This window comes from Falco naumanni, chromosome 1 (assembly GCF_017639655.2).
Source record: "Falco naumanni isolate bFalNau1 chromosome 1, bFalNau1.pat, whole genome shotgun sequence".
Taxonomy (NCBI): domain Eukaryota; kingdom Metazoa; phylum Chordata; class Aves; order Falconiformes; family Falconidae; genus Falco; species Falco naumanni.
In genome coordinates, this window is record NC_054054.1 from 95,318,706 (window position 1) to 95,331,384 (window position 12,679).

Below are 12,679 nucleotides of genomic sequence, written 5' to 3' on the forward strand. Positions count from 1 at the left end.
TTAATGTTCTGTTTGGTCAAAATGTTGCCAGTAACAGACAGCAACCCTCAGGCTTCCACTCTATTAATATGCAATGCTCTACAAATGTCTACAAAGCAACAATTACCAAGTCTAAGCTAAAACTAGTTGAAAAAGAAGGAAACAAAGTTATTGCATATATGCATCCTTTATAGAAATAGCAAATATTTTATAGCTGTAATATGTACATATTCCACACAGTCTGTTAGCTCTCACAGGAGTTTTGAAAATATTCACCCGTCTCCCTTTGTTTGTCCTTCCCTTGCCCAGAATAACTCCCTAAATCACCTGTTAACAAAAATTCTCTTCTGGGGTTGTGAGACAGAAATGCATACTGTCACATGTGAAGCTTCAACCCACTTTGGTGCATGGCAAAGCCACACCTACAGTTTTTAAATGTTTTCCAAGCAACTAAAGAAAGAACAGGAAAATACATAGGACTAGAGGTGTAATAATCCAGCAAGATTTATAAATTATTAATTGAATTCAGATAGACATGTCACTATGTGGAGATGCCTTCAAAAATAACACAAAAATATTACATAGTGCACAGAATCAGAATAAACCCAAGCTGGAAGAGGCTTCAGGAGGTTACCTAGGCTAACCTGTTGCTCAAAGCAGCACCAGTTCATCATTCCTTTTTGTTGAAAGACACAGTATTTACATTTGCATCCCCTACCTTTTTTTAAGCTTCTGGATAAGAATAGTATTTTGAATTATTTGTGCACACACTTTACAATGTCAAATGACTTGGTACCTCTTCAGGGTTATCTGCTTTATTCTGTAATACCAGGGTTCCCCACATACTCAATCTCTCTGCAACCTTCTCAGCTTCAGCAGGAGCCAGAGATTTTAATAAAGTCAGAGATTCCTCTCCCTGGAGTGGGGTGGGGAGAGAGAGAGGGAGGGGAAAAAAAAAAAAAAAAAAGTAAACCAGAAATAATCAAAAGAAAAGGGCATTTACTTTTGGAAAAGCAAAGTTATGTGTATGTCCTTGCTTTCATACAATGGTTACATGATGGCCACTTGGGTAAGATTAATATTCTGGGGATGAATTTCAAACCTCTTTATAAAATAGGGTTGCTATGATATGACTTCCTTAAAGTCCTTGAATAGTTTTTAATAAATCTGTAAGGCTTTCAGTAAAATCTATGTGCTTACTCACTAAGGGTTATAATAGGCAAATTAAAATGCAGTTTTGTTAAATGGCAATTATGTAATGTTTTTAAAACAGTATGATTATCAATAATCCGTGTGCTAATACGTCAGAACAAACATTAACATGAGAAAAGCTGTTTTGCAGGGGAGTTAATTTGATTCCTTTAATCAAAAAACCTCCTTTTCTTCAGCTCAAAGAGATCTCAATAAAATAACCAGGGACAACCACAGGACATAAGGGTAATCACACCTACTATAATGCAGCAAGCAAAAGCAGATGTTTCTAGTTAGGATATCAATATAATTTAAAGATAACTTCAGGGAGTTTTTTGTTAAACTGGGACTTGAAATTAACTTGGAAGAAAACTTCATACCAACAGATAAACATTCAAAGACAACATTCAGGTGCTTTCAATACTAAAGGGGCAGGTCTGTACTCGTGGGGTATGGGTGCATCAGAAGAAAGCATGTCTCAGAAGGATATATTTATTTTTTTGTTGACAAGAAAGCAACTTGCCCCAAAACAACTGTAGCAACAGTAGAATGTGAAAATATGTAGACTTGAATTCCAAACTTGTCTTGTATGTTGTGGGTCATACTTTTCATCCTTTTTTGCCACAAATGAAGATGGCTCATGATGTTTAAAGCTCTGACAAAGGTCTCATTTTCAATGTTAAGTATAGACAGTTATGTGTACAATTAATAGAACCGTATTTTAAAAATTCTATGTAAACCATGTGTAAGATTTCAGCAAGTAGTACAACTTGTCCCTGTTTTGAAAATAGGCCTCAGTGTCTTTAAATTCTGAGATCAATTGACATGAAGTATTTCAGTACCCTTTCTTTGTCAATCAGATCTATCATCCTCAGAATGTAGACTTCCACAGTGGGCAACATATATGCTGCTACAATTTTCAGAGCATCCTCCAAAGAAGTAGGGGTATCTTGTTTAAGAATGTATTTCACTAGCCTCTGTAAGAGATCAGATACAAACTTTAGTTTGTTGATGTACAAGGTAACAAAACAATTCATTTTTATACACTATTTCTGCATCATGATTGTACAGCTCATACCAAGCAAGTTACCTAGAAGTTTAAAACTTGGATCTAGAGAAGGCCTGTCTAAAGCATAACTGGGAGATGATTTGGCTTGGGAAAGAGAATTATCCTGTGAACTCTAAAAATTCAGGGGACTCATCTGGCTCCACAGGATGGCAAGGAGTTTTTCCAGAAATACTCACGTTTTTCCCCCAGTAGAGGGAAAATGCTAAAAAAACAACAACAAAACCCTTAAAAATATCACCAAATATTATTCACTGTGACTTTAGGAGAAACCAGATCTGAAGTCTTGAGAGGAGTTAGCCTTCCATTTTGTTAGTTTCCTCTTTTTTTTTCCACCTCCCCCATACAGAAAATACTATATTATCAGTGCTGTGCTAATCAGGTTGGGCTAAGCTAATCTGTTAATTAAAAAAAAAAAAAAAAAAAAAGAGTAGGCTTTTAGACAAAAACCATGTTCCAACAGGACAAGAAAAATGGATATTGGTAACAAGTGGGAGCTACCAGTTGCTAAGATTTTTTGAAAAGTCTGGCTTCTAATACCCCATTAAAATACAAGCAGGTAAGTGTAGAGATTTTTGTTTAACAGAAATAAGAGTAATGCTGATCAATTACCATTATCATCTTCTTGTCCTTTAAAAGATTAGTATCTCTTATCCCATAGCCTCGCAAAAGCTTCTTCATCTCCATCAGTCGGTAACTTTCCTGCAGTAACTTTACTCTATGGAGAAATTAGACTATTATTAATCATCATACTACATCAGATACACAGTATTTCTCTCCTGCAAAAACAGAATTCTACTTGAAAGTACACACAAAACCAAGGCATAGATTGTGAATGTTGCCTTACTTGACGTGATTCATTTCCAAATGCTGTTTCACCAGCTGCTCCACTGCTGCACTCCACGGTACCATAGCACTATGCATTAACTGTAGAACTGCATCAAATTTCAGCTATAAAAGGAACATAAAGAGCTTAATTTTCAAAGTAAGTTACAATGTAATCTATTGAAGTATTGTTCACATGTGATTGATTCATTTAGACAAGCATTTTACTTCCTTGCCCAATCTTCACTTGCATAAAGGGAATTCATTTTCATAATAGATGTGTCAGTTTAGATTAGAAAATGCTTACAGTAATTTACAACATTGTAGAGCTTGAGTTTCATACATATTAAAGTTGGTGAGTTTTCCAAGTGATGACATCAAAACTACAATTAAATTCTCAAGCAAAGAACATCACATGGGAGATTACCAAAATAGAATAAAAAGACAGTATTCTATTTGTTCCTCCTCCTACCACTCATGTAAAAGTGTACTCATATGCTTACATAAAAATTATGTGTTTCAGTCTGAACTGATGCATTAGAGCTACCTGATGCCTGTTTCATAAAATATACTTACATTTGTATCAGAGATACAGCCAATGACAGCTATTGCCTTTGCCTCCCATGCAGTTTCAAATACTGAAGTAGACCGGGTAAAACAACGTTCCAGCAAATCCTGTATATTTTGATAAAAATTATTAGGATATTTTAAATCAGAAAAGATAGGTATATAATAGAAACAAAAATTAAACTTTTTTTTTTTACATTAAGGCATAGATTTGGCTATCTTCCCTTGTATCTGTTAATGCCTTATTACTGAAATAGTAACTATCAAAAAGTTCATTGACAGGATAAGCTAATCTGAAAACTGGTCCTAAAATTCAAGTGTAAATATAAATGGTCATCAGATTTGTTTTCTGCTTACTCATGTTTAAATAGCTTTCTTCAAAAAGAAGAAAATATGGATACCTTTATATACTGTAGAAGGAGTTCATCCTTTTGTAGATTATGTTCGCACAGGTAGGGTTTTATAAACTTCTCCAAAATTGATGGGACAAGCTCTGGTGCCAAAATTTTATCAACCATGCGAAACACAATAGTAGTTGCATTTTCCTGGGCAGCAAGCAGAATAATGCCATGTTAGAACATTGCACCTGTTAGTACATGATCCTTTAAATCTCTAGGAAATAATTCAGCATCCAGTGTCCATTGAAACAAATTATTTTGAGAACTAGCATCCATCTTTAACTCAAATAAAAGCTTCTTTTACAAAGCCTCTTATTGTTCAGTTGTACTTATAATTGCTCTGTTGCTAATGCTTGCTCCATAGTATACCATCTGTAATGAACTGCAAATCATGGAGTTTACGCCGTGTTTAACCCTCTTATAGTATCTTGTCACAATATGTATTTATACCAATGGTTGAAACACAATTTGTAACAAACACAACATATCAAATAGTCTTAGCAGCTTACGAACACAAGTCTAAACAACCACTCCCCACCAGGATTCCTCTTTTGTCTGACTAAAAATCGCATGCTACAAGATTTTTTTTCCTTCTCAGAACAATCCATTACTCAAAAGCACTTTTTGAAGTGTCTGCAGAATTACCTTTTCAAAATCACAGAGTGCCAGCCTGCAGTTGTATTTTCTGTACAGATTTATCAGCTCTTGTAAATCATTTACCAGCTTCTTTAACCTATGTACCTCTTCACAGTCACATCTCTGAAAAGTATTTAGAAGTGAAACATAAAAGACTTGCTACAATCTTCAGGACCATTAAAGGGCTGTCATAAACACGAAGAAAAATTATTCTCCACATCTCTGCTATAAGACAAGGGTAGTTGACTTATAATGCAGCAAGGAAGATTCTGGTAAGATATTAGGAAAAGATTCTAAATATAAAGACAGCAATGTGCTAGTAGCCCCTGCACAGGGAAGAGGGATGAGTGTTTCATTCCCTAAAAGTCTTAATGATTGATAAGATGAACGCGTAGCCGACATTTTCTTTGGAGTCTGAACCCTCTTTTACATGCAGTTTTCCAAGAAACCTAACAAACAATGTTGATGCCTTGCAATCTTGAAGATTTTAAAAATATACATGCTGAAATGTTACCTTTATATGGCACACAACAATGAAAATCAAGTACATGTTGAAAGTGGGACTTGGAGTAAATTTATCTTCCTTCCATTATGCACTTTGAGTGTGGCATTCAGAAGTTTAAGACAGGAGATCTAACTAGAATGTCAGTATTCCCAATTTTTAAAAGGCACAGCTGGTTAGCTTTGAGCTTTATCTTTCTCCACTTTCATACTACCACTCTTATAGGTGCTATTATACCTAGGATATATAACATACAGAATTTGTGTTTTCACAAATTCAGCATTTATAACGTTACAGCTAGCTGATTTTTAATACCTGTTTTCTCCAGGCCGTAACGTGTGGCAAATCGCAGTTAATTTCCAAAAATTTTGACAGAGATGAGACATGTTTCTAATTTAAGTTCATAAGGAGTATCTTTAATGAAATTTAAGTGTTTTGTAGTACTCAGGCTTATTTGTGTGCTACAGAGTATTCAAGAATATTATTCATATTTAGACTATTAGTACATCTGTTAAAGGGTATTAAGGTTGCACTGACTTTTTTGTTTTTAATCTTTAAACCCAAGAAGACTTGAACTGAGTTCCTTCCTTTCATGGAATTAAGTCAGTCTTCACTAAAACCAACAGGGACCTAATTATCATCTATTTCAACTTTAGCACGGAGCACATGTTCTAAAGTCTCTTAGTAGCAAATACAAGGATTTGCTACATTTCTTACCAAAGGAGTCCACTGGCCAAAAGTTGTCAGTCCCATTTCACCTTGATTTTTACTTGTAAAAAAAAGCTCTGCCATTTGGAGTCCATTTTCTGGCCAATTTGCCTGTCCAAAAGAATTGGTATTAGCAAACTACATTACACATATTGAAACACAAGACACACAAAGTTTCTGCAGTATGACTTACCTTGTCAGTTAATTCAAGATTTCGAGCACCTTGTTCCAGCCATTTTGCTAATATTTTCTGAAAAAAACCAAACAGTTATAAGTAGAATTATGCTATCTATCAAAGCAAAATTTGCCATTAGAAATTTTTTTACAAGATTTTAAAATATAAACTGTAGTGAAAAGAATGTCTTTAAAAGGCAGCAACAAGGTTCTGACATAAGTCTGTAGGTCTGAGTAAAACTACCTTAGCCTAAGAAAAACAAATTTTGTATTTATTAAGTCAGTCTTACCTGTCCCTGTGGCACAACTCTTCTTAAGAAAGGAACCACGACATTTTTAAGCCACAAATGTAGTTCCTTCAAAGGAACAGTGAAATGGATGGCGTTAAGCAAGTTCTCCAGCATTTTCTCATCAAAACTGCTTTCAAAATCTGCCTGAAATATTAAACAGAACCATTACAGATCATATGAATTATATGTTTATCTGATACTTTGTAAAGCTGTTTCACTAATAGGCAGAAGCAATAGATTTCACACAAAGAGGAAATCTCAGCAATTAGACAGGAATTTTATAAAAAATATAGCCATGTTCAGAACAACTACAGCTTGGCCTTCTTAAACAAGTCCTAAGTGAATCAATTTCTTTGCAAATTGCAGTGGAAGGATCATGTCCTATTACTTCACAACTTGCTCTATAGTTCTGTCTTATTAAGAAAACAACAGTCATGGACCTGAAAGTCCTGCACTGAAGAATATAATAGCCCATAGCTACCATTATGAATGTGTCATTCAGAGTAAGGAGTCTATGTGATTATTTTTGAAGGATTTTAAGGTAGCCAGCAAACATCCACTTAAAAATTCTGAGAGCTCTGCTTGCAATAAGGTGAATAGAAAATTATAACCACCACAGAATATATCAAAAACCTGTTGTCCTTCAGACCTCAAAATATGCATTCTGACATCAGAAATACCAGTTTATTCCTAAATCAATAAAAAGTTCAGCCTTCTAAGCAGCTAGGTGAACAGGTAATCATTGTGATGATGGATGAGATTCTACCATAGACCTCTGCTTCTTTGAGGAGCTGCTTTATAACTGCATTGGTCTGATTCTGTTAAATAAGGCTGGAAAATTTCAGAGACCTTAACACCCTCCATAAATACCAAGGAAATGCCTATGCCATCTCACCTGATGCCTAAGCCAGAGGTACTGCGCACAAGATAAATTTCCTTCTTCTAGTTGAAATAGGATATTCTTGAAAATATCTTTGTTATTCAAGAATTCTGTCCAAGCAATACCACTAGAAGAGGAGGAAAAGAAACTCTGTTATTGTTGTATGTCAATATTGAAGGAGTTGGGCGGGGTGGGACAACAGACCTCAAACCTTTTCTAGGTAGTATTACATGCCGTAAGAGACAACAGTAGTGTTAGATTGTGTACGCATAAAATGACAACCCCTCCTATATATGTTAAACAAACAAAAAAAATCTATACAAGATAGTGCATGTGAAAAAGGTAATATAAATTTTCAACATACAGGATAACTCAACCTCTCTGTACTCTCCCTTCTCCACAGTAGAGGATGGTAAACTTCAGGAAGAGAAGGAAGGGTTTAAAGTTTAAATAACTAAAAAAAAAAATTTTTCTTAATTTCAATAGCACATACTTAACCATCACAATTACACTGACTCTAAATCAATGAGCAAACAGAAACAAACCTGAATTTCTCTAATCCAAAAGCTCCATAAAAAGTTGTAAGCCTCGCCTGAGCTCTCAATACCTGAAAATGCAGACAAGAGATTTAGGTCAATATCTGGCTTACTGAACGGTAATATTAGATGATTAGAATAACAATCACAAAGAGGAAGAACAGAGGAAAAGAAAGACTTTACAAGAGTTTCAGTTAATTACATATGCAAGTTTGTTTAATAAAGCATTAATCCAAATTCTCAGATGCTTCAAGCTTTACACTGATTTTCCTTGAAGGCAGATGAGGCCTGTCCAGTATACAACAGAACTAAATTAGAAACAAAATTAAATACATAAAAGCACTTAAGAAAGCCTCTTCCTCTAATTTCTGAAGCATGTGAAAATGATTCCTTCTATGACTGAAGAAGCTGCGTATTTCTGAAATCTGTCATTACTGTGGTTCTCTTTCATACTATAAAATATAAGTTTGGCTAGACTTTTAAGATGTTCAACAGTAGCAGTTTTTAAAACTCTACATTGTAATTGTTTATCATAAGATACTGTTGGGCCAAGGAGTTTGTCCTCACCTCAGTTATGGATACTGGAGCCTCATCACATGATGGAGCAATGCTTCTATCATCTTTCTTCAAGATCTGAAAAAAATACATGAAATGGTTAGGCTGACAACTCTATGCAGAACATGCCAGATAGTACTACAAATTTAATAAGCATACAAGAAAAAAACTTAGTATCTCTGTAAACTGGAGTCTGTATTTCACAGTGTTAGACTCTGACTGGATTTCTACATGCAGGATCAGACAGGTAATACGTATCTCTCTCATACTCTTTGATAAGACAGGAAAGACTAAAATAATGAAAACAGAAAAGGTGAACCATTTTGAGCTTTTAGTCCTAAAATTAGTAGTTAAAAGGGATTTAAAAAGACTACTACTCAAAACTAAAACCTGCTTTCCGATGTGAAAATGAAACTATAAGCTCGTTTTTGCCCTTAAGTAAAAGCAAGAGTGATGTTGGAACAAGCCTTGCTCCTTCTTCATACAATTTAAAATGCATTTATTTTTTGAATGACTGTAACTGGTTTGAAGATGTCCCCCATCTCAAGTTGTACAGAATCATGTAATAGGAATGGACAAGTATAAGCAATTTAAACAAATAAAACCCCTTACTCTGACTTTAGCGTAGTTCAACATTTCTTGAGTGGCTTCATACAGCGGCCATGGAGCATTTATACAGTAATCCACAACAAACTGGCTATCCTGTTTGCATAAGGAAACAACTAAAATTAATTTCAAGCTCCTTTATAATTTGAATTACTTTATTAGAGAAAGAGGGTAGAAATAAAAACATACTTGAATTTTTTGCAAATTTTCTTTAGCTTCATTCACAAGATCCAGCCAGACTTCACGGCTGTAAGTCCCAACAGAAGCTGAAGCTAGTTTCTCTATAATAGTGTTTGCTTTCACTTTGTATACAAGCTGTTTAAAAAAGAAACACAGTTTTCAGTTTGATGCAATTAAGTTTCAAGCAGACAGTCTTCAAATGAAAACTCTATGCTTCCATTTACAATGTTTTTGAGATAAAGTGTGTCCACTTACATTGAATGATTTCATTACAGAAATGCACTACAAATTAGTCCCTAACAATCATGGTATCTTTTTATCTTACCAGCTAAGCCTGTTTTTTTATTTAAAAAAGCAGAGGGAATATTCAAATTGCATTATTTGAATAAATCAGTTCATGAAGCCAGACTATGTGTTAAATGCATGTGACAACTCTTTTTTGAATTTTTTTTAGCAACAGTGCTTCCTGCTACTTAAAGGACAAATGTGCCTTCTCTAGATCTAGCGGCACTTATTTTGATCAGAAGATGTACTTCTACACCACTTCTCATTGCAAGGTTTGTTAGTTACTGTAAATAAAAACATAGTTCACCACGTAGTCATCTATTTTTGAATCAGCCTTCAAGTATAGCAAATTGCTTTGTAAGGTAACATTTCTCTATATTGGTAATATTTTTAATACTTTCCCTTGGACTACAGGGCAAGATCCTTACTCCTAAGTTCAGTTATACTGATTAATCTCCAAATGTATTTATCAAGAACAGACAACTTACCTCAACATCTAGTCCAAACTGAATAGCAAAACTCTCTGCTTCAGTGAACTTGTGTTTGTGAAGTAAGCGACTTAGCCTAGGGATGAAATTAAGTATACTACTTCAACATAAGTGCCAAACCACAGATAAGAAATATAATAATAAAATTGTGTTTCATAGAAAACATTACCTATTTTCTGGCAAGGCTTCAGTTAAACTTCTCATCACAACAATAGAAACTGGGCCTTCAGAGGATCTGAGGAAGAGAGGGAATTATGTGAACTATGAAACAACTATAATTAGAAGCAGTCTGCCATTTTTATATAATAATGGCCTAGTAAGAAACAAAACATTATCTTACATCTCATGTTTTGCATGAATTCCTTCCAAGAAGTATATGGTATCCTGTAGCATGCAATACCAGAAATCGTTAGGTGGTATGGGAAATCAATTGTAAGAAAGCACAACTGTAATGCATTAAGTGTTTCTTAATCTAGAAACAAACTATTGCTTTTCTCTCAGATAAGCACTTAAAAAAAGCCACACAACCTAGCAAGTTATTTCCTGGACAGTTTGCACTATCTAAAATTTCTCAGGGCCTTAACTGAAGACTGAAGGTACTCTGCTATCCCAGTTGAATTACCATCAGTACACCATTCACATTGAGTGAATCATCTCCTCAAAATTACACTCTCATTTTGTCCAAACAATAACCAGGTCACACTGTATCCATCTTCACATCTTTTAGAATCTGATCTCTATGCTACATTCTACAAAGGCAATACATGTCTTGGCATTTCCCACCTTAACTTTATCATCTCAGATCAAAGAAAAGGGATTTATTAGCCATTATTTTCTCCGCTATGTAACTGCATATATGATCATTTCTGTCAAGTGCTTCATACAAGGCAAGCAATTTCATCAGCTTTGCATTTTATTGCGTATCAGATCCACTACAAACACTTTCACTATTCCAATGAAGAGCTACTGCTTAGACTTCTAACTTGGTGTCCTCTCACATCCCCACTCCACTTTACCAGTCTTTATAACATTGCTAATTCATAAAGTTCTTGCTTTCTTTTTTTACCTTCTTTTGTTAAGGTCTTTAGAAGGAAGCAGTTTAAACAGTAAAAGAAGTTGTTCTCTCATCTAAAAAAAATTTCCCAAATAAACCCAGAGCATTTTTCTGTGGAAGAGAACTTAAAACTTCATACAGTATTCAGCAGCAAGAACAACTGGCAGTAGTATTATACACTGCAGTAGACCTGGGGCTAAAATTATTTTTCTCCATCCTTTGGGGCTATCATTTAACATTTCTTTGTATAGTTCCTGCAGTTCCTAGCACAAATTGGTTCTAACTTAACAAGAATAACACAGCACCCTCTTTAATAATTATACATATTAAGACAAATACATTGCTTCAAAGAACAGCAAAAACAACAACAAAAATCATCTAAACATACTGTGTCAATCCCACTTTGAACAAGCGAAGAAACAATAGATACTTCCAAAGAATAGAGCACTTGCATAGTGGGCAATGCAAAAACCATTAGACTTCTCATCTATAAAAAAAAAAAGGGAAAAGAAACAAGTAACATTTTTTCCCCCTCATACACTGGTGACAGAGTGATGTTTGCAGAATCATTTCTGGATTCTTAAGGAGTTAGATGGAATATTATAAGGTTTTAAGAAGAAGCAGGTCTCTATAATTTGAGAAAGTTTAATGAAGTTTTAGATGTTGCCTCTGTATATAAGACTATTATGTATAATTAGACATAATACAATTATGCATAACTGTACAGTTACATGAAACTGTATAGTTCATCCTGGCATTCTCTTTCAGTTAACTCTGCTGACTGTACTTAAAGGTAGATGCTGAATACAGCAGAGATACTGCTGTAAAGAAATCTGAAGATATATGAGACAATAGTAAATTTTGCTGCTCTCTCCCATCTGCCTACCATTAAAAAAAGCAAACAAACAAACCCCAAACAATCCATTTAAAAAAACCAACCATTTGCACTGGTCACCACCATAAGACATCACAATAGTCCCTCACTTGCTATATCCTAATATATAGGTGGTCACACTTCAGTTTTGACTTTGAGCTCCTGAGAATTCTGTTCACTCCAAATACTTAGCCATCTCTTTTTATTTTCTTCCTACCCACCATGCCCTTTTTTTCTGAGTGACTGCATAACAACTAAGGAACAGAACACAGATACAGAGATTATACCTGTTTGTTATTTGGTACTGTCATGACAATCAGTTTAACATTGGCAAGTCCTTGCCTAAAGAACAAGAGAAAAAAAGAAGCAAAATATACTGTATAAATGTTATGTTAAAACTGTGAAATATTCTTGCTTCTGAGTTTTAGAAAATTTAGTTTTCCATGGAAACTAGTACTTCTTAAATCCCTATAGTGCACCCAAAAATAACAGTGTTTTAGCATGCAGAGTGCATACAATCACATTTCTGACATTTTTAAGCTTTTCACATGGATGCAGTTCTTGTTTTTAAACTGGTACGGAGCAGTGGAAAGAGCCAAGAATCTTGTTTTCTGATCTTAACTGCCATTAATTTATTTCGCATTTTAACCAATACACACATATAAGAATTTTGGCCTCTCCATCTCTCATCCCGAATCTGGGTCCTTCACTCAGTGTACAAGAGCCCATTCACACACAGGGTCGAGATACTTGTCATTGCATGTCTGCACAGAGATGGATGCTAGGTGGTAAACCCACAAAGCACACCTCTTAACACATAGTAAAACTTCTTATACCCTTTGAATAACCGTTGACAATCACATTTAGTCACTCTTAATCTCCATT

The 12,679-nt window shown here is 34.8% G+C and overlaps 1 protein-coding gene across 6 annotated transcripts in view; it reads right to left on the reverse strand.

Annotated features, from left to right (window-relative positions):
* The window catches only part of KNTC1 (kinetochore associated 1), a 41,569-nt gene that overhangs the window by 22,955 nt on the left and 5,935 nt on the right, over positions 1-12,679 (reverse strand). For all 6 annotated transcript variants that reach the window (XM_040609365.1, XM_040609335.1, XM_040609346.1 and 3 more), the window contains exons 12-31: positions 12,082-12,136; positions 11,309-11,407; positions 10,207-10,250; positions 10,036-10,101; positions 9,867-9,942; positions 9,103-9,228; positions 8,920-9,009; positions 8,320-8,385; positions 7,762-7,823; positions 7,232-7,343; positions 6,337-6,480; positions 6,066-6,122; positions 5,882-5,983; positions 4,672-4,785; positions 4,030-4,173; positions 3,638-3,736; positions 3,084-3,187; positions 2,849-2,954; positions 2,013-2,147; positions 776-895 (exon numbers count right to left, since the gene is read on the reverse strand). In XM_040609365.1, the coding sequence (XP_040465299.1) occupies positions 776-895; positions 2,013-2,147; positions 2,849-2,954; positions 3,084-3,187; positions 3,638-3,736; positions 4,030-4,173; positions 4,672-4,785; positions 5,882-5,983; positions 6,066-6,122; positions 6,337-6,480; positions 7,232-7,343; positions 7,762-7,823; positions 8,320-8,385; positions 8,920-9,009; positions 9,103-9,228; positions 9,867-9,942; positions 10,036-10,101; positions 10,207-10,250; positions 11,309-11,407; positions 12,082-12,136 (1,921 nt within the window). The remainder of the gene's footprint in view (positions 1-775; positions 896-2,012; positions 2,148-2,848; positions 2,955-3,083; positions 3,188-3,637; positions 3,737-4,029; positions 4,174-4,671; positions 4,786-5,881; positions 5,984-6,065; positions 6,123-6,336; positions 6,481-7,231; positions 7,344-7,761; positions 7,824-8,319; positions 8,386-8,919; positions 9,010-9,102; positions 9,229-9,866; positions 9,943-10,035; positions 10,102-10,206; positions 10,251-11,308; positions 11,408-12,081; positions 12,137-12,679) is intronic.